At 40.0% G+C, this 27,828-nt stretch overlaps 1 protein-coding gene across 1 annotated transcript; it reads left to right on the top strand.

Moving 5' to 3' along the window:
- The first annotated feature begins 184 nt into the window (after positions 1 to 184).
- LOC139711214 (inactive peptidyl-prolyl cis-trans isomerase shutdown-like) lies at positions 185 to 27,699 on the top strand. The gene is made up of 16 exons (XM_071623132.1): positions 185 to 237; positions 935 to 1,157; positions 5,494 to 5,665; positions 10,930 to 11,108; positions 13,088 to 13,187; positions 14,295 to 14,392; positions 15,036 to 15,159; positions 15,912 to 16,001; positions 17,472 to 17,603; positions 19,508 to 19,638; positions 20,939 to 20,998; positions 21,996 to 22,193; positions 22,761 to 22,938; positions 25,518 to 25,596; positions 26,209 to 26,335; positions 26,903 to 27,699. Exons 1-16 carry the CDS (start codon positions 185 to 187, stop codon positions 26,945 to 26,947), a joined length of 1,989 nt encoding a protein of 662 aa, XP_071479233.1. The 3' UTR covers positions 26,948 to 27,699.
- The last annotated feature ends 129 nt before the right edge of the window (positions 27,700 to 27,828 follow it).

Genomic DNA, 27,828 nt, shown 5'->3' with positions numbered 1-27,828 from the left:
TCACGAGTAAAAAGTGTATCAAAATCACACTTAAATGGTGACACGTGATCACAGCTCTAAACACCTGGGCGGTAGCAGATTTGAGATACAGGAGTGGTGGAATGGACGAAGGCGGAACTGGCTGCTATGGATCGAAAGACAAGAAAGATGCTCTCGACCTACAAAACCCACCAGATGAGTGTTGATGTCTGTCGACAGGTTACCTGCATGCCGAGGAAAGAAGGAGGCCGAGGGCTCGTGAGTGCATCAGATTGTGTGGAAATGCATGGAGCAAATCAGCATCAACAATACCTAAACAGCAGTGAGGAAAAGCTTCTTTGAGCCGTTCTGTTGAAAGTGGAAATAATGTAAACGCCATTGATCCACTTACTTTCAAAAGCCAGAAACGAACATAAAGATCCGCAAAGCAGCTACATGGGCAGTTGTCTGCAGAAAGACGGAGAACATCAGCAACAATGACACATTATGGTTATGGCTGAAGAAATGAGAATTGAATGAGGGGACAGAAGGACTGATAATCGCTGCCCAAAGAGCAAGCACTGTCAACAAATGCTCTAAAAGTCAAGGTATGCAGATTCAAGAGAGTTGTGGATGCCGCATGCAGGATATGCCGAGAAAAAGACGAGACAGTGCAACATTATCGTATGTGACTGAGGTTCTTCATCAGCCGGCTCCTCGACAGGATTAACCAGTCCCCCCACATCACCATAGGGCAAACAGAACTCAAAACAGTTGATCAATTTACTTATCTCGGCAGCACCATCACATCAAACGCAAGAGTCGACAAAGAAATTGACAAAAGACTTGCTAAGGCAAGCAGCGCCTTTGGTATAGACTGCACGACAGAGTCTGGAAAAACAACCACCTGAAAAAGCAGACAAAGATCAGCGTGTACAGAGCCGTTGTCTTACCAACTCTCCTGTACGGATCCGAGTCATGGGCCCTCTACCGGCATCACCTACGCCTTCTTGAGCGCTTCCACCAGCAATGTCTCCGCTTCATCCCACATCCACTGGAAGGACTTTGTCACCAACATCAAAGTTCTTGAGCTGGCAGAGACTACTAGCATCGAAGCCACACTGATGAAACTCAACTGCGCTGGGCTGGTCATGTCTCGAGAATGGAAGACCATCGCCTTCCGAAGGTCATGCTGTACGGTGAGCTCTCCATATTGAAAACTTTCGGTCATCTGCGAAGCCGCGCTTCCGCGCGAACGCTACAACACGTAAAACGGGTCAAAAATCGACGCATTTTTCTACAAAATCTGCCATAACTTTTAAACTACTTAAGAAGCAAACTTGGGGCGCCCGGATTCTGAAAGTGGACACTTTAGGGATTATCTATGTGTATATATCATTATTGTAACATTTGTAGCAGTGACGCAAATTTGATCAGAAAAGTACCTTAGGAGTAGATTTGTCTATGGCGAACAGTCCAAATTTGACGAAATTGAGCATATTTTGCCGTCTTGCAATTCTTCCACACGGGATATCTCGAGAACGGAAAGTCGCACGAACTTGGGGCGCGCGGTTTCAGAAAGTAGAGATTCTGCCCATTTTTGTGATATAAGAATCTTGTTCATTGGTTGAGCAGTCCTGACGCAAATAAGCAGTAAAGCTAGACTACCCAGTCACAACTTGCTGTCATAGGGAACGTGTACAATCCACACAGAACTATTACGTGACGAGACTGCCAACGAACCCTTACGAAAAAGTCCTGTGGCACTCCTGTGGTAATTACCACAGGACGGTACCACAGGACAGTAGGTCCTACCACAGGAAAGTACCACAGGACAGTACCACAGGAATTGTCCTGTGGTATTTTGGGACATACCACAGGATGGTACCACAGGAATTCCTGTGGTATTTTGGGACGTACCACAGGGCAGTACCACAGGAAAGTACCACAGGACCGGTACCACAGAACAGTACCACAGGACAGTACCACAGGAATTCCTGTGGTATTTTGGGACGTACCACAGGGCAGTACCACAGGAATTCCTGTGGTATTTTGGGACGTACCACAGGGCAGTACCACAGGAAAGTACCACAGGACCGGTACCACAGAACAGTACCACAGGACAGTACCACAGGAATTCCTGTGGTATTTTGGGACGTACCACAGGGCAGTACCACAGGAATTCCTGTGGTATTTTGGGACGTACCACAGGGCAGTACCACAGGACTAGTACCACAGAACAGTACCACAGGAACTGTCCTGTGGTATTTTGGGACAGTACCACAGGACAGTACCACAGGTTGATCATTACCACACAGCCTTACCACAGGGCAGTACCACACAGCATTTCTATGGTACCACAGGAGAGTACCACACAGGATAGATCGAAAAAAAAAAACCTGGGAGAATTTTAGCCACATATCAAGGAATATTCCTGATAGGTGAGTGATGGATTTCAGGACAAACATGGCCCTACTTAATAACCTGTCCTACTCCTAACATATAACCTCAAACGAGAGTCTAATGGCCAAGTGCCAATCTAGTCCTATAATAGATCTATATAGTCATATTCTATTCCTAGGTAGCCATCGACCGTATCAGTACATATATATATGGCCGTCTATCCGTAAAGCATTAAGGCATGGTTACTAAACTCGATTATACTTTATTATCAAGATATGAAATTACACTTTCATAACAATATCTATGATACTGGGAATAACATAACATAATTAGGCAATCTTTCATAAAGTTCAAAGTAAGTTCCATCATTAATACTTTGACTTTTTAAGTCATATATGTATTTTCTAAAATCTAGAGTGCTTTTTATGAATATTCATGAGCTATGTAAAAATTTGTACCACAGGAGTACCACAGGAGTACCACAGGAGTACCACAGAAGTCCTTATGAAATTTCTCATGCTTTACATCAGCACTTTCACTATATAGGTAATACTGTAGGAGTATAGGACAGGATAAGTAATGGCAAATCAATTGCTGTAATTCACAGCATAACTCATCTATCAATTAATTGAGGAATATTAATATGTGCTTTTTTGTTTGTATTTTTGTTATAAATTTCAGTTGATTCTGCCTTACAATTTTCCTATGTGGTACTCCTGCGTGGTACTGCTGTATGATATTCTCCTGATGTGATAGTCCTCTGGTATAAAATGTTAAGAAAAAAAAAAGAATATCCTCTAGCATTTTTCTGTGGTACTTACGAATTTGATTTGCTGTGTGGTACTTCTGTGTGGAATAGCACCATATTATGATTTTCCTGTGGGATTTTGGACAGTTCCTGTGGTACTCTCCTGTGGTATACATCGAAAATTACCACAGGAATTCCTGTCATACTGTCCTGTGGTACGTCCCAAAATTCCACAGGACAATTCGTGTGGTACTGTCCTGTGGTACTATCCTGTGGTACTTTCCTGTGGTACTGTCCTGTGGTACTGCCCTGTGGTACTGTCCTGTGGTACGTCCCAAAATACCACAGGACAAGTCGTGTGGTACTATCCTGTGGTACGTCCCAAAATACCACAGGACAAGTCGTGTGGTACTGTCCTGTGGTACTATCCTGTGGTACTTTCCTGTGGTACTGCTCTGTGGTACTGCCCTGTGGTACTGTCCTGTGGTACCTCTCAAAATACCACAGGACAAGTCGTGTGGTACTGTCCTGTGGTACTATCCTGTGGTACTGTCCTGTGGTACTGCCCTGTGGTACGTCCCAAAATACCACAGGACAAGTCGTGAGGTACTGTCCTGTGGTAATATCCTGTGGTACTGTCCTGTGGTACTGTCCTGTGGTACGTCCCAAAATACCACAGGACAATTCCTGTGGTACTGTCCTGTGGTATGTCCCAAAATACCACAGGACAAGTCGTGTGGTAGTGTCCTGTGGTACTATCCTGTGGTACTTCCCTGTGGTACTGCCCTGTGGTACGTCCCAAAATACCACAGGACAAGTTGTGTGGTACTGTCCTGTGATACTATCCTGTGGTACTTTCCTGTGGTACTGCTCTGTGGTACTGTCCTGTGGTACTGCCCTGTGGTAGTGTTCTGTGGTACGTCTCAAAATACCACAGGACAAGTCGTGAGGTACTGTCCTGTGGTACTATCCTGTGGTACTGTCCTGTGGTACGTCCCAAAATACCACAGGACAATTCCTGTGGTACTGTCCTGTGGTACTATCCTGTGGTACTTTCCTGTGGTACGTCCTAAAATACCACAGAACAAGTCGTGTGGTACTGTCCTGTGGTACTATCCTGTGGTACTTTCCTGTTGTACTCTCCTGTGGTACGTCCCAAAATACCACAGGACAATTCATGTGGTACTGTCTTGTGGTACTGTCGTGTGGTATACGTCCCAAAATACCATACGACAATTTGTGTGTATACTGTCTTGTGGTACTGTCCTGCTGTACTTTCCTGTGGTAATGTCCTGTGGTACAGCCCTGTGGTACATCCCAGAGTACCACACGAGCATGTGACACAGTACCACACAGTTCCTGTGTTAACATATATTTGTGTGGTACATTGTGTGGTACCAACCAGTACCACAGGGAGTACCACATGAGCCTGTAAAACAGTACCACACAGTTCCTGTGGTAACATTTATTTATGTGGTACATTGTGTGGTACTGACAAGTACTACAGGGAGTACCCTACAAGCCTGTGGTACAGTACCACACAGTTCCTGTGGTAACATTACAAGTGTGTGGTACATTGTGTGGTACCGACAAGTACCACAGGGAGTACCACAGGACTTTTTTGTTAGGGAAAATTTGAGCCGTTGACCTTCACTGTCTGCCGTCGTCAGCAGTGTGAATTCCTGTGATTTCAGGCTTTTAATTCTCGCCAAATATCATTTTCAATGCAATATCAAGATATAGTTGTATGTGAGACATTATCTAGATACGTAGCAGCCTTATGAACAACATAACTGTTAAGTTTGGGAGCAAAAACAACCAAATATATTTCACATTCCGTCTCATTTTTCGATGATCGCTCTAGTCGGACTGGTACATTTCTTCGGAGGTGGTATGTAAGTACATGTAGTTGCAACGGTCGCTTGCCACCTGCTGTCTGCAATCCGGTGCTTTACACGTGTTGTACACAGGTAATCAACTGAAATAATGTTGTAAAGGAATGATAAGGACCTAGACTATATCTCAACTGTAGATTTGACCCGATTTCTGCCGCCTACACACACAACACACTACGCGTGAAATTACTGAAGTATGTGAACATGATGTCCCTCCACGCACGGTGCTGCAGGCCACCCCCAGTAAAGTGTCGACTAGCCACGCGCCCAACACGCACTCACTTTCTCCAGCGTCTGCTACCTCGGATTTTCTGCGTGAATTAGGGCGAAAGTTTTCAATATGTTCTGGACACCGAGACAGAGGTGGACCCAGGAAGATATACAAAGACTGCTTGAAAAAAAAAACCTTGAGCACCTGCAACATCGATCACCGACGGTGGGCTGCTATCGCCTCTGATCGCACATCTTGGCGCCTTACTGTTCGACGAGCAACAGCCGCCTTCGAGGATGATCGATCGCAGGGCCCGACTCAACAGAAAAAGACAACAGAGGAAAAACCCAACACCCAACATCAACCAACCGACTTTCCCGTGCAACCGCTGCAACCGTGCCTGCCTGTCCCGCATCGGACTCATCAGTCACTTTCAAGCCTGCAGCAGACGTGGACTTCCTTAATAAATCTTCGTTCGCGAAGCAAAGCCATACATACATGTGACTGTATAGCAAACTGGCCCAAAAAGAGTACAAAAGACGACATGACTTAACTGGCACAAGTCATTCACTGGGAGCTTTGGAGAAAGCATAAAATACCAGCTGAGAGCAAATGGTATATGCACGAACCACAGAAAGTTTCTGAAAATGACCAAGTTAAAACCCTGTGGGATTTCGACGTTCAAACTGACAATGTCATCCAGCCTAGGCGTCCGGATATCATCGTCGTAGAAAGGGCTCGACAGATGTGCACGATCGTCGATATCGCGGTACCGGGAGACAGCTCTGGACAGAGTAGCCGAGAAGGAGAAGGAAAAGATACCAGGACCTTGCCAGAGAACTTCGCCGCCTGTGGAATATGAAAACGAAGGTGATCCCTATTGTCGTTGGAGCACTCGGAACAACGCCAAAGCAGCTGCGACGTCACTTGGACGATGTGGGTGTGCCCGATTGAGTAATTAAACGCTCCAAAAGGCAGCATTGCTGGGGACGGCGCGAATCCTACGAAAAGAAATTAATAGAAGTCTAAGGTTCCCTTAGATATCTCGTATACACATACAATGTATTTGATGGAATCAACATTTGGGAAATTAAAAAAAAAAAAAACTGAGGGGGATACCCCCTCCCAAGCACGAGAGATTTTGCATATTTTGAATTGAAATTCAACGATCTGGTGCACACTTTGAGTGAAATATTCAGAAAAATATATATCTTATTTGATGAAAGGTTGCAAAGGAGACCCCCTTCATGTGAATGCATACAGTATACACGCTTTTTTTTTCCGCCTCCCAATCCCCGGTCCAAATCTTAGGGGGGGGGGGGGGCGACCGCCCCCATCGCCCCCCCCCCCCCTGGCTACGCCAGTGGCTGGGAGACCATTCTAGAGAAAGACCAGAAGCTAAACTGATATGCCAAGATTCTGCAATGCTGGTACCGAGTGACTGGTTTGTATAGATGGTGACCTCTCTTGACTTCTAAAGCTGGAAATAAGTAGGATGGGCCTGCTGAGATATAGCCACAAGGCCGTTCATGATCCTATACAGCATGGTTGCTGTCAGTGGGCACGCATTTATTGAGTGATGGCGCCATTAGAGCCTCTGCGACATTGGACCAACAATACCATTACTTTGCTGTTCGTATTCAGACAACACAAAGCGGGCTGCTCACAGTGCTTTTTTTTTTTTTTTGTATAAGACCATCCTGCAGGTTTACCGTCCGGTTCCTCACTGACCATGATTGCTCATGAATGCATAATAAATTTAATGGTTTTATACACTCCCTCTGCATATTTGCGTTCTTGTATCCTGTCCAGTCTCCTAATCTCCGAGCTTGCTTGAAGGCTCGCTTCTTCCTTCTGCGAGGATAGACGTTCGATGTTGGCAGCTGATCGATTGTTGACTGTTCAAAGAGTGTCCATGAGGTAAACTTGTATCGGACTAGTGTTTGATCTAGAATTCGATGGAGCTCATCTGTGAATTCAGCCATAAACTATCAACATCCGTCTGAACAGAGTTTTCCTCAACAAAACGCTTATTGAACAAGATTAAGTTTACAATAACATGTATACGTCGAGCTGCCTCTTTCCATGCGGCGTACAGGTTTCTGCCTCGTGGTACCTGTATAGGTGTTATCACTAATGTCTTCTCCCCTCGTGTTGGAAAACCAGTGATGTGTAAGAGCCCATCATCAGAGAAGGTGGAAAAGGAAGTGCCTGTTTAGCGTGTGTATACTGAATCATGACTTTTCACTGGTGCCCGTCAACCAGATGTCACCATGACCCCGTTTACAGTCGTGCAGGGAAGGGCCGAGCCCAGCCTTAATTGCGATCATTATACTCGGCCCCGCAATTTTGTCCGTTTACAGTGCCGGGCTTGGCCCGGGCTTTTAATTTAACTTGACCTTTCAATACTAGTATTTTGTCGTAGCGCTCTGCTTGTAAACAAACGACTATTATTGGAAGCGCGCCGGTCACAACTTAGTGCCGCATTTGGCCCAGTTTGGGTTTACAGTGATAAAAAGCTTGGCCAAATGCGCGGCCGAGTTTCGTACCGCATATTGGCCTTTTGCGCGTTTACAGTGAAAAATCAAAGGTCGGGCTCGGTCGCGGCCGAGCCAGGCCTTTCCAGTCACTGTAAACGGGGTCTATAATGTCACAGCGCTCACAAATGTCATGATCCAGAGGGGGTGTACCACACACACAGTGTAGTAATCAGTGAAGATGTGCATTTATAGTATGAATTTACATTAAATAACGTAATCGTCTATAAAGATATTCGTTTATGACGTTAATGCAATACCCTGAACAGATACTAACTAGTAGTAGATGACATAGCTTATAGATGGCGCTGTTCATCCTGTCTGTCTCGTGGGCCTCCTTGCCAAGTGTCAGTTTCGCGACCTTTCTTCGCCTAGTGTCGGTCTTGCCTTATTGCCTGCATGGTGTCGAACTCGAGGTGTCGAACTTATACTCATGGGCTGTATAACTCGTGGGTGTCAGTCTCGTAGGATGACCCCTTTATTACATTATATAATATTATAATAATAGTCGTGACAATGTAATGATGACAAAAGATGTTGCAGGAAGCCGGTTGGTGGGAAGCTTTCTACCTTCGGTCTTCTTCAGCTTTATGGTCTGTTTATGAAATGAAATAGATGTTTTGAGCATGACAGATCATATTACGGAGTAATGAACATAATACATTGAATACACTACAGCATGGGTTAATAGCTTCAAAGCATATACTTGGCATCGTATTTGGCAATTGCAAAATATTCAACAATGTATAAATAAGTAGATATAATGAATATATTTAAGACACAGGCATATCATACAATAAAAAATATCAAACACATATCATAACTAAACTTAGTAATATAGTTACCTGTAAGCAGACGTGTGTGTGTTTCTTGGGTTGTTTTGTGGCTGTCTTGAGGCAGGATGAGAGTGATCATGTGATATTGGGAGGGAAGGTATTATGTGCGGTGGTGCATGTCAGGCAAGAGCAGGGTAGGGTCCGATGGCGTAAAGAAGGTTCAGTGTTCATACAAGTGTGTCATCAGTGGAGGATTGTTTATACAATGAGCATTCCCGTGATCATTGCCAGCCTTTAACTCCTACAGCTAGTTTACAAAGTGTAAAATAATCAGGCATATAACCCGGGTATACAGATAAAGAGTGGATGGTGTGTCAGTGTTGCCACTTGTCGCTAGGCACATAAATAGCACAAACATATACAATATACACATATATAATATCTACCAAAATTGACTATTACTGACAAAATTGTCATGCTCTTACTGCGTGATATAACAAAACTGTGTCGTACAGTGTAATATTCTGTTTTTCCTGCACGAACCTCTATCTGTCTCTTTATTCTATAACCATACATACCATATTTTCATGCACCCATAATTATGATCGTAATATATATATATATATATATATATATGTATATATATAATTATATATATATATATATGGTATATAACACTGAAGGAATATAGACATAAAGTTGACTTTTTTAGTTTTGTTTGCATTTCTTAAATGAAACATTGGCAGTCCTTATACCCATTATTTGCCCATTCTTGGTTATTTTGAGTTATTACTGATATTGAGCACTGAAAGGTGAACCTATGTGCTATTAGTAGTATTAAGTTTATGATTATTATTATTACTACTATTAATCATTCTTAATAATTTATTCATTGTCCATAAATGGAAAATTTTTGTGATTCAAGTGGCATACAATGTATGTAAATACACATATATAAAACACACATATCAGGATGAAGCACAGAAAATAACAACACACATCATTAATTCATATAAAGTAACACAGAGAAACTTAACAATCAGTAACAAATATCCATGACATCCGGTATTGCACCTGTTTTTTAGTATATATATCTAACTAGACATTAACAGCAGTTGTAAAATACAATGAAATACAACAACAAAGAAAAAATAAGGCTGATACAGCACATACAAACAAATATTGACATATCATCCTATGAATTATTATCATTATTATTATTACCATTATCATTCTTATTATCACGGGATCGTAGATATATAGTCATGTAAATAAAGATTGCATGAAACGCTTGAAAACGATTATATACATCATGTTGGACAGCACCTTCTCTTATTGCATTGAATTATTGTATTATCGCTTGCCAATTTGAATTTGAATTTTATTGACTCTTTTTACCCCCTCTCGAGGTATACGGAGGGTACAAACAAAAAATGAAAAGTTTGTTCACAAAAACCGATAACTCCATATTTGCCAAATGGAGATATTTGCGATTAAAGGTCAGGAAACATAAAGAGAATAATAAGAACATTTTTGATTCTTTTGACCATAACTTCAAAAATGTACCTTTATATGCAGTGAGCAATATATCATTTAAAAGGTATTATTTTGTACTTTATGACAGAGACCTTAATTCAAAATCTTCAAAAATGGATTTATCAGTTTTTGCGAACAAACTCTTCAAATATAAATAACAGCATGACAAACCAGTGAGTGCAATTCTTGTAGATTACACATGATGATGACACAGAAATATATACAAGATAATTATAGTGTATTGTGAGAATGCAAACACGAGGAAAATGAAAAGAGAAGATAGACAGACAATCTACATGCAAATAACAGTACATGTATTTTACACATTTTAACAAAGAAATTTACTTCACCAACCTACCGCTAATCAAAACGTGTACATGTAGTTCAACTCTTTTTGGACCAACTATGGTGCTTGAGGGATTCCCTTCTTTCCAGAATTTTTAGAAAATTGGGGCATGAGATATGATGAGTAAAACCGACTTTGTCAAAGGGTGTAAAAAGCTTAATAGCTTATTCAACATATAATTATATATATTTTTTGGCAACCGTTCTGTATGGAAATTCATAACACTGTCATATAGGCCTCTGTCGCCGATGCATGTGTAATGAATATTGTTGAAATTGTACGTTGCATATATGTATATGATATATCACGTTTGATTATAGTGCCAAAAAAAAGAATCGTAAACGATGTCATGCAGAGATATCAAACCATATCAAATTTCATCCCAATCAATAACCATTGTATCCCATCTGCCAAACCTGTGCTAGTACATTTGGCACCCCATACACAGGTGGGCTCTTCCATGTGCAATGCGCGATTGCGAGAACATTTTTTGGAGGCCCTATGCCTACTCGTTTACAGAGCCAACGCGACCGAGCAAGCCGTGGAGCAGTAGCCGCCGGGCCAGTGTGAGTGGCACGTCATTTACAGCTAGCTGGTGGAAGTGCTTCGAAGTCAACATGGACAACTCGGGACCAGTCAGTGTAAACAATTTATCTATCGATGATTACGATATAAGTGACAATGAAGAAGTGGATCATGTGAGTAACAACGAATGAATTATATTCTCTGACAACTTTGTGCGTCATTTAGAATCTTACATTTAAGTGATCACGCTATATTGACAATATCCCATCTTCGAGTAACTACACGCTTTCGCGACAGCAGTCTGGTCAGGCTAATCTTCGAGTATCGCCGCCGGGCGGCTGGACCAGCTACCCGGGCGCGGGCGCTGTGACCAGTAGCAGCCCGAACTACTATAGTATCCATCAGTGAGGTAGCTCCGGGCGCTGTTAGTGTTTTAGTGTTGGTACTTTCGCGTTCGGGCCTGAGCGGGGCGCGGGGCTGTCTTGTGTTGCGTCGAATTCTAAGAGTTAGTAATACTTGCAGGTACCCGTTTAAGAAACAGAAAGAAAGGAAAATTCCCAAGTGGTGCACAGCACAGTATCGCCTTGCTACTTGCTTATCAAGAGATCTGCGTGCAGCTAGCCAAGACATCGAGGCGAGGGGCATTTGTTCTAGGTCTATTTATTTACTTACAACTTACATTAGTACAATCATATTTTTACTGAATGCATCAAGATAGAACATTGAACATTGCTGATATACAAATCGTTTCCACAGATTAGATTCTAAAAACTAGTTTATATGATCTCAAATTCCACAAAACTAAACCGCACCTTTTAATCACTTCCCACCTCCCTGATAGTGATGATCACAGGAATATACATAGACCTAGCTCATTTCCATACCACTCACACACTTAGATTTGGACCAATTTGGTTCCCAAATATTACTGGGATCAAAGCACCAGTATTAAAGAACATGTACTTAGACTTGCATGTGGTATTTGCAAACATCGCAGCATGCAGCGTGCTGTCTACTTAGTCTACTTGAGCTTTGAGTGACCTGCACCTCGTCATAGTAAATGATAATACACTGTTTAATGCATAATGCATAATAGGTACATGTTTGAATCACACTACATCACATGTAAAATTCTACGAAATCCCACTCACTTAAAAGGAAAAGTATTGAAGATTATATCTAACCACAAGCTCAGTGTTAGTTACAGTACCGGTACCAGAAATTCACAACTATCGTCAAATGCAAACGAAGCTGAATACAATGTAGTTGTATGCTGAGGAAGGGGGCCTGCACCTCGCCACCCCACGCTCTAATAGACAAAGCACGTAAAAGATGTGTGCGGGTGACCGTGATGATACTGATAACACATATTCCTTACATATATTTAAGATTTTCAAGAAAAACTGTTTGGCTTTCTTCTCAGTTTGCTTGGTTGTGGTAACCCTGCAAAGTTTCAAGCATACTGAACACAGTCCCAGGTGACCATTGTTTGGTCAGCACGCTTGTAGCAATTTTACACAGAGTGACGATATTATGGCCACTGATGAGATGCGGGTACCTCTCTATTACATAATCTGAAAGTGATGTTGGCTATCTATATAATCCGTTGTTGTGCAGATGCGAGGGTACTGGTATGGTGTTTTTCAATTGTAACTGGGAGTCTCCCCAAATGGACAGATAACTGAAAGAAACTGGTTGAAAAATACAGTTCCTAAGGCACACAGAAGTACATATGTAACACACACACACACACACAGACACACACATGCACACATGCAAACATACTAGAAATTACTTTGCTCTGTTTTCCCTTGCCTTTTTGACGCTTGTTGATAGTTGAACTTCATTGTGCTTATATTTTGACTATAACCCTTTTTACCCAAATTGTGCTGACATTTGGTCTTTGTTTCCCTTTTGTTTGTTTTTTTAAGAAATATATTTTTTGGTTTCAGAGTGAGGGTGACAATGTCATGACCTCAGATCAAAGTTTGTGTAAAGATTAAAACTAAATTCTCTAAAGAAATAAGAATGTGGCAGAGCAAGTCTGTGAGAATATGATCATAGTCAAGTTAAGTATGTGCTGTTAAATGATTGATATGCATGGATGTCAAAGATTCCCAAGTATTTTTTTTTTATGTTCTTAATACATTAGTACCAGGACTGCACTGTGGAGCTCCAGTCGGGTCTGGACTTACGAGAGCTCAGGACAAAGGGTGAGACCTTTTTTGAGGTCAAGGCCCCTCCTGAAGAGGGTAAGTAATGACACTTTCCTCCAGACACTCCCACTTTCCTCTGCACACTCCCAGCTCTCCTCCAAACACTCACAGCTTTTCTCAAAACACTCCTAGCTTTCCTTTAAACACTCCTAGCTTTCCTTTAGACACTCCCACTTTCCTCCAAACATTCCTAGCTTTCCTCCAAACACTCCCACTTTCCTCCAGACACTCCCAGCTTTCCTCCAAACACTCCCACTTTCCTCCAAACACTCCCACTTTCCTCCAAACACTCCCACTTTCCTCCAAACACTCCCACTTTCCTCCAGACACTCCCACTTTCCTCCAAACACTCCCACTTTCCTCCAAACATTCCCAGCTTTCCTCCAAACACTCCCACTTTCCTCCAGACACTCCCACTTTCCTCCAAACACTCCCACTTTCCTCCAAACAATCCCAGCTTTCCTCCAAACACTCCCACTCTCCTCCAGACACTCCCACTCTCCTCCAGACACTCCCACTTTCCTCCAAACACTCCCACTTTTCTCCAAACACTCCCAGCTTTTCTCCAGACACCCCAGCGTTGGTGTCCAATGTCTTTTACAGTTTTCTCTTTCAGATCAGTTCCCCTGCTTGTCTGCCTAGCATTGATCCTAGCTCTAATTCTGATAAATGTACAATACCAAGCACTTCTTCAATGGATCACATTACAGATGAAAATATCAGAAATTGTTGTTATTTTCTTCATAATAAACACACACACCCACACACATACCAGGAAAAAGCCACATATAGAATAGAAAAAAAAACACCCGAACAAACAAACAAACAAACAAACAAACAAACAAACAAACAAACAAACAATTATAAAACAACTTTAAAAAACAACTTTAAAAAACTGCCTTGATGACAGGCAGACAAACACATACAGGGTGTTTTGTGTTACGTAAACTACTTACCTCATTGCCCGGGCCAATGAAAATTAAAGTCAGGCAAGCGTTTTTCAACAATTCAAAATCTGTTTGCCCGACCGGGCAAGTGGTAAAAAAAAAAAGAAGTTAACAGTATTTTGCACCGTGATGTCCTTGTCAAAGTTCTGATATACTCTTTGTCTAGTTATAGGTTATACTTCTTAATACTTTACAGATCTATATCCAGATGAGAACTTTGACTCAGAGGATGTTTTCAAACAGCTGAATAGAGAATGTCTGGGAGAAGATGAAGACAATCAAGATCCCAGCCTTGTGAGTACGCCCTCTTGTGGTCTTTTTTGATGCATCAAACAAATCTGAAGACAGCCAAGGTCCTCAAAGGTGTAAAGGGACATTCCTCAAGTGAGCAGTTTTGATGTACCATAATGCTAGTTTGAATAGACCAATGGTCCAAATTTGTAAATGTGCCCTCCATAGTCCATGATATGTGGCAAATCTCTATTGTACCACTTTGTTGTGTTACACATTTGAACATGTCATTCTGTAAAACTTCTGGGATTGGACTGAAATTGAAACATTATCTAATGTGAATGGGAGTGACTATATGGTGCCAGGCATGTAAACTGCCACACCTGCGGTTGTTTGAACACCTTTGGGTATGATCACATTAAAAGCAGTGTTTTATGCTTTTATGGCATTTTCACACTATCTAATGATACTATTCTGTACATGTAGTGTTTCTACAATCATATGCCTCCATGGGTTATGTTCATGTACACCAAGATTAGTTGATGGCCTTTTGTGTTAAGAAATTAGATGACTATACACACGACTGAAGTAATCCAACAGTGTAAAAAGCAAACCTGAAAGGATAGAAATTTGAGAGTTTGTGAAGAAAGCATTTTGAGATATTTTCAATGCCATTTTAGTGTCTGCTTGATTGTTTTCTTCTCAGACACCTTTCCAAAGACTGGCAAAGAAGATGGAGGATGTTACGCCTGAGAAGAGTGGGAAAGTTCAGAAGCTGGTCATGAGGTCAGGGACAGGAAGCCTGCCAGCCCTTGGTGTCACAGCCTTAGGTATCAAAACAAATAATCAGTAAATCTTCCTTTTGAAGTTCTCCTGAGTTTCCTCATTTATCATTTGCTGATGGTATTAAAGTTGCTATATGGCAGTATGTGTGAAGTCTTTGCAATGCCTCTTAATGTGGCATACTGTAAAAGTGGATATTTTCGCGTGACTAATTTTTCGCGCTTGGCCGGGTCAGAAGAGTTTGGCGTATTTTTGATTTCGCGGAATCAAGACAGCACGCACATTAACATATGGCAAGCAAAAATATTTGCATGCTTTTATTTTCGTGCTAGTTTCTGGTTGCGCGAAATGCGCGAAAATTTCAACACCGCGAAAATTTTCACTTTTACAATATTATCATATGATTTTGATGTTTGCTTGTTTCGTAGAGTCATCCATGGCAAACCTACATAATTAGTTTGTTACAAATTTGTAGAGGCCTGCCCCATTGAGAAACAATAGATGAAAAACAAAACAAAATATAGTAAATACAAATAAAGAAATAGAATTAAAAGAAGATGAAACTAACAGACATTCGTCACTAACTTTAGTGGCTTCCAGGACATTCAACCCAAACTTGAGTAGCCAGGCTGATAAACCGAACCCCCTAGCACGTTAGCAAAACAAATATTGCAATGTATTGTGAGAAACTAACCTCGGTTAGATGTAGATTTTGTTTGAAAATATTTCAAAAATAACCTCTGTTTGTTCTGTACACAGATTTATCCCAGATTGTTTGTTGTTTTGTTGTATGGTACAGTGCATTACAACTGCTATGTGGAGTACAGTGATGAACCGTATGACTCAACTCGTCTGAGGAACAAGCCAGAGAAAGTCAGACTGGGTCATGGTGAGTTTGGACTTCCTCATGTTTAAATTTAAAGGTCATGTTTACCTTTGGGAGCAGTGATTTAAATAATGGTCAAGATATCACTTTTGATGCATATATATGTATATAGGTCAGTTGTATCATAAAACATCCTGCCATATATTTTTTTTTTTTGCAATGTAGTGATTATGTAGATATGAATAAAAAGTGTAATGTCCGTAATGTTTCTTAGAAATTACGTTTGAGTTATTATGAGTTTGAACTATGTATCGTAATACAAAGTCAAAAAGCTGATCTATTTGTGTGTTATACGAATTGCAACTGTATTACAGACATGAAATAAATTGTTTACATTCCATTATGTTAGAAAAGTCAACAAATTAAGAAAGCAGGGGTCCATACTGAACAAATGCTCCTCAAATTGGCAACTTCTTAAGGCGTTGCATCAAAATTATGACCAGCAGGATCCAGACGGATCCTGAGGGATCCTGCTGGTCATAATTTTGATACCGTTTATGTCATCATTTCCTGCCAAAACATGGGGTAAAGTGTGAGGTACTCTTTATGTACTTGCGAGTCAGAGTGTCATTGGTCAGAGGAAACTTTACTCCACATCGCATGCACCTTTTTAGCTTTGCCCTTCTTTGTACTTCATAAGTGGATGCCTTCAATTCAAACTGACTCTTCTCTAGAAAAGATCTCAGTTATATTAAAATGACCCAGTATAGTTATTTTTGAATAGCAGTAGAGTTTTTTTTTTCTCTCTAAGATTAATGATTAAATAATTAACTTCATTGAAATTTGTGAAATATTTCCATGGAATAAGTAGTAATGAAAAGGAATTGTTGAATTAGTGTTCCTAAAAGACAAGTTCATCTTTATAAACATAAGGATTGAGAGAATGTAGCAATATTAGTAGAACACATCATTGAAAGTTTGAGGAAAATCAGACAATCCGTTCGAAAGTTATGAATTTTTAAAATTTTTGTGCAGCAACCGCTGGATGAGAAGACTACTGCAGTGTATGAATAACTTGCGTACAACAATATAAGGAAAATATAAAGAGAATTTCACAAAATTCCATCTTTTGAAAAAATTACACATTCCCCTGACTCGTTACCGACAAATGTTATGGGCAATATTATTCCCCCTGCCTTTAGAAAGAGGCAAGTCAAGAGCTCTTTTATTATGCGAAAAAAGTGAAAATATGTTGAATTTTCTTTTACATTTTCTTTATACTGTTGTACGCATATGACTCACAAGCTGTAGTAGTCTCCTCATCCAGCGGTTCCAACACAAAAATTTTAAAAATTCATAACTTTTGCATCAATTGTCCAATTTTCCTCAAACTTTCACTGATGTGTTCTACTAATATTGTTGCATTCTCTCAATCCTTATGTTTATGAAGGTGAACTTGTCCTTTAATGCAGTGTAAAAATCCCTTTAAGATAAGTCATGTGGGCTTATGTTTTAACTGATCTCCTTGTGTAGGAAGTTTGATTGAAGGCATGGATCTGGCTGTGACTACCATGAGACAAGGGGAGCTGTCCAAGTTTCTCATCCATCCTGACTTGGCCTATGGCAAACTAGGAGTTCCCCCACGAATCCCTGGAGATGCCACAAGTCAGTATAAATTTGTGCTGAATTGATTTTTTGTGAACTGTTTTGAACTGTATCAAGCAAAACCCATTTAGCTATGACATTATACCAACCAACATTGACTGTTTGGACACACCTGAGAACTCTCAGCTCATTGGAGTTGTACAAGGGACTCCCATAATAACAAAAAAGTCCTTGGGACTAACATTTTTCTTTCATTGTATCAAAATTTCATTCTATCCAAACAAATAAAATGTGTAAAGATATCTAGATGAAATTTTTGAGAACTGAATTTTATTTTGTTGTACTTGTATCCAAAATTTGTTATATCCATGTTCATTTTTACAGGAGTGTAGTGTAGTTCAATTATGATATTGTGTGGTTCTGGACCACATACAAATTGTATTCCATGTACATATATTTGTAGCAGAGCTGACATTCATGACAGGCTTGGTGCTGCTCAACATAGCCCTACATGGCAAGATGTAAAGATACAGCAGGCCTCGAATTAACCGACGGCCACCGACGGCCATGGCCATTGGTGCCCCTCTTGTTGGCCGCAATGCCTTTTTTTCCTTGATCAAAGTTACGGCTAAAAAAAATGTGCCCTTTTTCTTGTGACTGTGGTGCCCTTTTAGAATGAAAGTTATTATTTGTGACGTATAATATGCCCTTTCTCAAAGTCTACACTTTAATAAGCTTGAACAACTTTCCTGATCTCAAATATCATACCTTCAGTTCACTCGCGTCCCAATATATCTGATTCAAACTCAAAGTATCTTTCCGAGATACGAGACGACGTGTACGTACATGTACGCCCGACCGGCTTTTACCGTCCCGACTGCCTCCACAGCGCAGCGGCCATAGAGTTACTAGCTAGGCAGCGGCGGGCCGGAGCAAGTGGTCACAAGCCATGCTAAAAAATGCCAGACCTGTCGGATGGCTGCGAGCATTGCTATCTCTCTCGCTCTGCATTGCATGCTCGCATGCTCAAGCAAAATGGCACCGGAAGTGCTCCAAAGCGAGCGCGGCGTATGCGTTGAGAACATACTGTATTACAGAACCTACATCGTATTGTGTATGGCCTACTGCCTAACGTCGTCTGCTGCGGAGAGATCTTATGCTTGCGTGCGCTGCTGGAGTGTAGCAGTACGGTCGATAGCATACAGCTCTATGGGGCATTCACATCACGTATAAACACCCAACATGCCCTTTCCAATGTCGCCTTGGTGCCCCTCTGACTGACCTAAGTGCCCTTTAATGGCGGGCCTCTTGGAAAAAGTGCCCTTTTCTAAATGGCCTTGCCCCTCCAAAATCCTATTTCAAGGCCTGATACAGAGAAGAAGGTGCTAGAGAAAGTTCATGCTCATTCCATTATGATGACAAAGTCTTTTGTTCACAATAAGTAAGATACAGCTTTTTATGGATAAAATCAGCATGAATAGTCATAAGTTACCTTGATGTCAGTGTGTTGGAACCTGTGTACAGAAATCTTGGTTGCAAAAATTCATCATTCCATGCAGGTTTTGCTAATATCTGGTTTCAATTTCTATTGTTAATCTCATCTCTTTGGGAGCTATTTGGGCTCAGTGGATCAGACCATGGACTATTCATCACAAGGTCCTTGGTTCAAATCCCCTGGCTGCAGTGGTTCTAGTCTTAGACCAGGCACTTCATCCTCCTTGTCTGTAGAGTCCTTTGGAGGGGACTGCAAGCAGTTGGTCTCATTATTGCGTGCTTACAAATAGACGCACATTGCTTCCTCAGTGGTTATGATAGTATCAACAAACAAACAAACAAACAAACAAACAAACAAACAAACAAACAAACCCATGATTAGAAATTCAATAATGTACCTGTGTTAGTTCTGTGACAGATGATGGAACTGACTTGATATTTTGTTGTATATTACATTTGAAATCATACAGTCTTGATGGAGATTGAGATTCTGAAATTTACCGACCGAGCTGAACTGGAAGAGTTTAACACGATGAGTGAGGAAGAGAGAAAAGAGATCTCATTCAAGAAGAAGCTGAATGTTGTCAACACTGAAAGAAGGGTGAGTTTAGACTGCTGAAACTCTTCTTGAATACAAGATGCAAGTATGTGTATATCACAGGGCTGTATAGACCGATTCGGGTTCGTTGAGGGCAGCAGACAATTTGTGGCACTGGGCGCAGCCATAGTGGGTGTCTCAGCCGACCCCCCCTGCTCTCCCCCACCCCCGGGTAACATGTTTATCACGCACTTGTAACAAAGGTTCGTGCACTAAGCAAGCGTTCGCGCACTCAGTACGAGACGCCTATTGGCTAAAACGACCATGCATCAGTTTTTCATTCCGCGCACGGAAGGGGGTGGGGAAGAGGAAGGGGGGGGGGTCGGCTGAGACACCTCGTTAATGGCACTGCCCATGCCAAAAATACACATAGCGCGTCACAGAATCGGTCTATATCACAAGATGCCTTGAGGCCAACTGCAGGATACTCTTGCTACGCTTGAGATGACTCCTACAGAAGTGACCTTTTATCTACCTTCCGCCACATATTTTGAGTATGTTCTCATATCATGTAGATAGAAAAAATTCTACATACTGAAAGTATTCTCTGTGTAAGGTTTATTCAGGGGTCATCTCTCTTGCAGTCCAAACTTTGAGCAGGATGATGTTTGCATTGTATATATTGAAACCCTAATAGTCCACAAACCAGAAATATGATGATAAATCTTGTTACATGCTGAGACATCAAATATTCCAGTTATGCAGGTAGACATGTATCTTAGCCATGACACTTTGATAGAAAGACTTGTGGATTAATTTTAATGCATTGCCTTTAATCAATATCATGCAAAATAGTTATCATGGCAATGACAACCCATATGGATATTTACTCTAAAAGCAGACATTTTTGTGACATAATGATAAGTTTTGTATTTCACAGAAATCTAGCATGAAAATAAATCAACCGAATACTTTTACTTCTTATATATGTACCGGTACTACTGTTGGCTATCTTGATTTTGAAGAATTTAAATCAAGCAAAATTCATGTTGCCCGGCCCAGCTTGAAAAATTACTCGTGCAAAAATATCCACTTTTACAGTACCACGTAAAATGCATAAGTGTACACATTAACTTACAGTAATTTCTATATGGGTAATTCTGAATAACATGTAGGTCATATATTGGAATGATTTTGGAATGAAGTGTGAAATTAGTTCCTTTCCCTAAATCTCTATTGCTGTTAATGTTACATAATGATCAGATATTTGATGGCAGTATCTTCCCCCTGCTGTGTATTGGGAAGTTTGTTTCAGAGAGATGATTTCCATGGCTGACATCAGTTATTGTCTTGTCTATTTCAGGAGGGCAATGACCTGTACACTTCTGGCAACCACTCTAAGGCACTGTCAAAATACATGAGGGTATGTGAAATCAGTTTGGTTTGTGCATTTCATGTCATGTATCCTGTCAAACTATTCCTGTATGTATGTAAATATATGAGGATTTTTCTAAAGAAGCAATGATGTTGTAGGTAGTGAGTCATCATGACAAGCTTATATAGGTCGAGATGACCCATCAATCTGTAATGGTTGACATTTATAATGACTTACCCAGTAGTAATGGTTAGAAAAGCATGATCTGTCTCCATCACAGGAAGCAATGTAAAACTATTACTGTCCCCAGCTGTCAAGGCAGAACCCTGTCTTGTAAAACTTGTGATAGAAATCAATTTCAAATATCATAAAACTTGCAAGTGCTTTCAATGTGCAACTACGTATTTGAATATCCATCTTCATATGAAGATCAAAAAAATATATCTAACTTTGATATCTTGTTATTACAAATATACAGATTCCCAGTGAACTTGAAATTGCTTTCACAGTACAAAGCCATTCTTCTTCTATCTCATGATGCTCCACTCATAACTGCAATGTCAAGAATGACTGATTAGTTGCAATTCATAGCAACATACAATTTGCCGGTGATTTTTTTTTTTTTTATTTCCTGCAGTTGATGTAGAAATGATTTTGAACTTTTGAGAGATTTGTAATTAATTAAGTAAGCAATTTGTTCGTGATATCATTCAGGAAGTTGTGATTTATTGAGGGACTTTTGATTGATTGGATTGATTTTGATTGATTACAAACTGTGATCACAGCTGTTTTTAAGACTGGACCCAGGTATATTATATTTGTATTGTGGCTAATGGTTGATTACATGCAAGAAGGGTTAGAAATAAATGAAAGAAAAATTAAATGATTTTTCACAATGTTTAATGGATTATCAATCAGAATCTTGTTATTAACCAGTGGAAGGCAAAGAAGTGAATGAATACTGATTGGAGCCTGTGAAAATCAACCGATGCTGAGGGGAAGAAATAAGTTTGTGTTTCATGCCTGCCCTTTATTGTTTTACCAGGGGTTGCGGATTCTGGACAGCGCCCACATGCGAAATGAGGAGGAAGAGCGTCAGATGAGACATGTCCAGGTCAAGCTGTGCCTCAACATATCTATCTGTGCCTTGAAGCTCAAGCAGCCAGAGAGGGCCATAGCTAACTGTACCCGTGTCCTGCAAATTGAACCCAAGAATCCCAAGGCTCTCTTCAGAAAGGGACAGGTACAGAGCTGCTTCCTTACAAAATAATCCAATGCTTGCAGAGGTTTCAGTTTCTCCACACGTCTAAAATGAAACATAATTAATTTCTCTGTGCTCATGCATTCATTAAGAAAATCTAGCATTGAAAAAACATTATCTATCTTGACTTGAAAATTCCAATCAAGTTATAATGCATATCAACAAATAGAATCTTTCACAGGGTGTGATTCGATGTGTGGCTAATTTTTGTACATTCTTTTCATGTCTATGTCACTGTGCCTATTTATGTGTTTGGTGGATAGAATGTAGACATTGGAAATCTTGTTTGCTCTTAAATCAACATATCTGTCTGAATTAAAATCAAAGTAAAATACATGCACAGCAGAACAAAATGGCAGAGGGAGAAATTTTCCCTCAGAATGGAGAAAAGTCCAAGCTGTGCATTGTATGTTCTTTTTCAATGCGAACTACCTATCTGGGAAATGCAAAGCTATAAAGGGATGGTAGGATGTCTCAAGTAGCAATAAACTGAAACAATCATGTGAACTTGTCTCTTGTTTTCCTATCTTCATTCCATCATTCCTCCAGGCCTACCTGCAGCTAGGGGAATTCCCTGAATCCCAGCGATTTATGACCCGTGCCCAGCAGCTGCTACCATCTGATCCATGTATCGCTAAAGGTCTGCAAGATCTGGAAAGGAGCTGGAAGCATTTCAAAGCTCTTGAGAGGAATTGCTATGGAAAAATGTTCCCTGAGTGGAAGAAAGGTTAGTTAACTTTTGAGTGACGATGTCAATGCTGTAACATATCACAGGACGAGTTACCAAGTTGTAAATCAGGTTGATGTGCTCTGAACTGTAACTGTTCAATCTGCAGTTAATGAAAAATCAAAGCATACAGTGCATCACGTGGCACAAAAGAGTGACACTCTTGCACTGTATTATCTCATGAATACATTTTTATGTCATGTCTACCAGTAGTTCATACATGGGTCATTTATATTGTGCTCTGTGAGTTGTGAGAAGCATCAATGACAGTTTTCCTGATGCGTAAATTACTGTGACTGAGGCGTGCATTTGAGAATTATACTTTGTAATTAGACAACACCTTAAAATAATGCAGCTATCCGATTGGTCGATTGTTCATCACGTGATGTGTAGTAAAAAGTTCCATCGCCTGCTGTTATCGTCAGCCATGCAGTTTTGTTTTGAGCAAAAATGGATATCTCATGGCTGATGACACCAGTTTCCATTAACTCCCGTGTAAAACTCATGAATGACTTGAAGTTTTCTGTTTTATTGCACAGCTCTGACATCACAGTTAAACAACATTTGTGCTAAAGTGTGCTAAAATACAAACACTTTTTATCACTCGGTTTTGTAAACAACTTTGATAGATCGGTTTCACATACATACCTACATACTTGTACATGGCTGACTGTCACTGTACTACTCAGTTGCCTTTCAAGGAAATTGGTTGCCATTTCTATGCTGAATTCAAGAATCTGTGTGGACTACCGTAAAACGGGGTGAATAGGGACAAATTTAAAGTTCTTATGATTGTATTTTTTTTTCATGTAGCCCAGAGACTCAATCTTATGTGGGGATTTTATGTCCACCTAAAATACCTTTAATTTGGTATTGTGAAAAAAAATAAATATTTGGGGGAAAAGTATGTTTTTTGATAAAATGACGCTGTCCCTGTTGACCCCAAATTTGGGGTCAACAGGGACAACACTATTTTTGATCCAAAAAAAGCTGTTTGGAGGCATTTTTTTTTTCAATCCATCCAATGAATTGGATTAAGGGAACAACTACAGAGTTTAAAAATGATATACAAACATTTAAGAGCAATCTACTCCATTAATAAATCAGTCTTTAACAAAAATTGCAACAGCCCAACAAAATGAGCTGATATAAAAAAATGTGACCCATCAGGTCAAAGGTTAAGATTGAAAATTAAGTCAAAACTTTACTAATCCATTGAATTGCACTCAAATATTAACCCACTTCTTCTTCTAGTGGCAAATCATGATGTACAATCTTATTCATACACTCTAAATTCAGTGTAACTTGACTCTTATGATGTTGGGGATATTTTGGGAGTTCTTACAGAATTATAAGCTGGCACCTATAGTATGGGTCTGACCCAAACAGATGTGTTGTTGGCATTAAAACATGCAGAAGACAGAGAAAAGGGTCATGAAATACAAGTGGAAAAGTCTACGCCTGTCTTAGGCAGTGAAAAAAATTCCCAAGAGGGTGGGTGGGGCTGGAGTTCCCAGACCCTTCCTCCCCAAGTTAGGGTTAAGACAGCAAAGTTCACTCTCATCTATGTATACAAAAGTGAAGCCACATATATCCAAAGATCTTATTGCTCTCTTGTCAAGAGATTTAGAATAAAAATTCACACTTTTGGAAATAGCTGGACATAACAAACATTTCAGAGCAATTTATGACATTATAATAGTTAATCATACAGAAAATTTAAAGGGCCAATCAAACGACACCATGGTGTTCCTATTCACCCCAGTCTAACTGATTTTTTGCCTAAGAGAAGAAAAAATGTGCTGTCACAAATTCCTGTTGAAATAACTATTTCATATTTAAAGGTGTGTTGTAGGACCTAATAGGCTAGATTCATGCACATTTTCAGCGAATTTCATTAATCAATGGCCACAGGAGCAGAAAAGTTTTGACCGCCCTGATTTTTTTGTGATTTTTTGAAAACTTTTTATTTGGACCTCCTGTACCCTTTAAAAATTTTTTCACATCAGGAGGACCACTTTCTGGACACTGTTGGATGGTCCTTCCATCCTGTGATAAAAATAAGAAAAAAAGTTCAAGCAAATATGAAACATGCACATTCAAAAAACTTTTCCCGGTTTTGTCCCTATTCACCTCGCCGTCCCTATTCACCCCGTTTTACGGTACATCTGTTGATGTGAGAGGTGTTGTATAAAACAATTTGCGCATCGTCTTTACTAGTGAAATGGAACAAGATTTCGCACTCGGTGAAAGATGAGGCGCACTATTTAACTCAGCTTTGACTCGTTGAATGGAGTACCTCTATCTTTCACCTTGTGTGAAATCTAGTACCATCGCACTTGTGACCTTTTACTATTCATATGATGTATTTACACCTTGTATGATTTTTACTGCATGAAAAGGCAAATGTAACTGACTTGAACGTGAAAGAGCTTGAGATATGTCCACATTGCCAAAAATTAATTATTCATTAAAGTTCCCTTTCCCATACCTTTAACATCTGCACAAACATAATTTTTTTTAACACTTATTGTATTTTTGCAGTCAATCTGTTTATCTATTGTTTGGTATATATACAGACTCCACTAAGAATGGTGAGGAGAAAACGAGAGGGAATGTGACCGCTGAATTTCAAGCCATGATGAGAGAAAAACTGAAGTAAGCTGAGAGAAAATATGCTCATGGATCACTTTCAAATCGTTCAGTAATGTACAATATAATGAGGATATTGCAATGTACCAGTAATAATAATGTGTTATGATAAGAAGGATATAAAATGTGTTCATCACTTCTTTGGGTTGTGAAGATGTACAAATCAACTAGATAAATTACACTGAGAGAAAGAGATGTCTTGAGCTACATGTTTAGAGTCCATAGACGTGGATGAAGGGTGTGTCATTCAATTTTATGTTTCTGTTTGTGTGTTTCTTTCTTTTTTAAATTCATTTCCCCCAGCAGCTTTAGGAAACAACTTTAAACATTCTGGTGTCATGGAAATCAAAGTTATCCTTTATGGCACTTAATGTTGGTAAAGAAGTAAAGAAAAATCCCCCAAATACCATGTATAATTGGCACAAAGATCATTAAAAAGGGATGTGATATCTATAATCCAGTGTATCTTTGCCTGCAGATTATGTTTCATCACAGTATGTCAAACAATATCTTGTAAGATATATATTTTTGTCAATGTGCTCTGCTGTGAATTGTTTATATTTGAATTGATTGAATTGATTTCCTATTTTCATACCCACTTCCTTTGATTATTACCAGGACTTTCCAGGCAATGGATAACATGGTTGAGATGCCCATCCAAGCCAAGTCTCTGACACCAGCAGAAATCACCTTCCTGGAGTCTGTTGCAAAGGAGTTAGGCTTGAAAACTCAGAAGAAAAATCATGTGAGTGTACACTGGCACTCTTGTGTGCATGCTTGTGCTCTTAAACTAAGGAAGTAAATCGGTTGTTAGGTAATAGACAGCTTTTAAGTCAGAAGACTTTATATGAAATAGGCAATATAAAGCTTCTAACCTGTTGAGGACAGACTGATTTTGCTACAACACACATTTCCCATTGACACTTGCGCGAGTATACTTGGGACTTGTCCTCAAGGGGTTACGGTAGTATTTAAGTATCAGTTATTAGGTAGTAGACAGATTTCTAAGATAGTATCTATACATGTTTCATGCTTAGATGTCCTTTAACTGATGTTTATCTACCAGTAAAAGCACACTGCTTGTTTAGCCCTTTAACATACTTGGCAGAACCATTTGGGATCTGATTTATTATTCATTGCTCAGAAAAAGTATGTGTTATCAGAATCAAGCATCAAGTATATGTAAAATATCTTACTTGGCAACAAATTGGTACCTTACATAAAATGTATTCCAACAGCGTAATAACTTATATGAATGAGGTTCTGACCTTACTCACCTTGGATCTCATCTTGGTTGATTTTGTTTTCATAGCGTGGTGAGGAGTACGTCAAGATCACCAAACCAGACAGAGAGTGAACAGCTGTCCCATGGGATCCTGCCCTACGTGTGAATATTGGATGGTGTATGGGTTTTACTTGGGATGAAGGACACAAACTGCAAGGTCCAAGTTCTTTTTGGACAGATTTGGATGAAGAACATAAATATTGACAAAGGCTGTAGACTTTCTTTGACTGGAATGACGGAATGTTTCAACATATGTCTGACATTCCTTTATTAGACTCTTTTAAAGTAGAGACCATTACCTGCCCTGAATGAATGGTTGGTCCATGATGGATGTGCCCTGACACAGGAATCTTCATAATGATATGGAACATGACTTGACATCATACACTGCCGTCGTGATTTCACCATTATAAAAAAGATAGGAACCATTTTTTTCTATTCTGTGTAGTAAAAAAAAGTAAGACACAGGCATTACCTTTCAGTTGTTGCATCAACATCAACTGCTACAACAATTTAGTGTACTCACAATAGATTTCTACAGCTTTAAGCCATGACCAAACTCATACCATAAGTACACATCCTGAAGACACTGGTCAAGTTTGATTATGGGTGAAGACAATCAAGGGCAAAGGTCAAAAAGTCAATGAACTTTCCCTGAATAGCACTGTACTTGCAATATTGTGGTGTACTCCCAATAACTTTTCAAAACTTTGAGCTATAATGGCAAAACTCACTCCTCAGGTAGATCACTTAAAGGTCCTAGTCAAGTGCGAATATTGATGAATTCTTACAAGGTCAAAGGTCATGAGTGCAGTGAACTTAAATTGAAAAGCTACATAATGAATAATCACAGTATTTGGATGACTCTCAAAAATTTCCCGCATTCCTCTGCTTGAAAGCTGTGTGAAGTTACCACACCGTATACACAACGCAATATGAAGGGAGATAATGCT

The sequence above is a fragment of the Diadema antillarum genome, unplaced genomic scaffold (genome assembly GCF_040938485.1).
Source record: "Diadema antillarum isolate AM-2024a unplaced genomic scaffold, OU_Dant_1.0 seq00001626_RagTag, whole genome shotgun sequence".
Classification (NCBI taxonomy): domain Eukaryota; kingdom Metazoa; phylum Echinodermata; class Echinoidea; order Diadematoida; family Diadematidae; genus Diadema; species Diadema antillarum.
Note: the sequence above shows the minus strand (reverse complement) of the source record. Positions and strands in the feature narration are given on the sequence as shown.

Coding starts and splice junctions, on each gene's coding strand:
- LOC139711214 (XM_071623132.1), top strand. CDS start 185: ATGTCTGTCGACAGGTTACCTGCATGCCGAGGAAAGAAGGAGGCCGAG. Junction 1,158..5,493: donor TCCGAAGGTCATGCTGTACG/GTGAGCTCTCCA, acceptor CTGTTCGACGAG/CAACAGCCGCCTTCGAGGAT. Junction 22,194..22,760: donor CTCTCTTCAGAAAGGGACAG/GTACAGAGCTGC, acceptor TCATTCCTCCAG/GCCTACCTGCAGCTAGGGGA.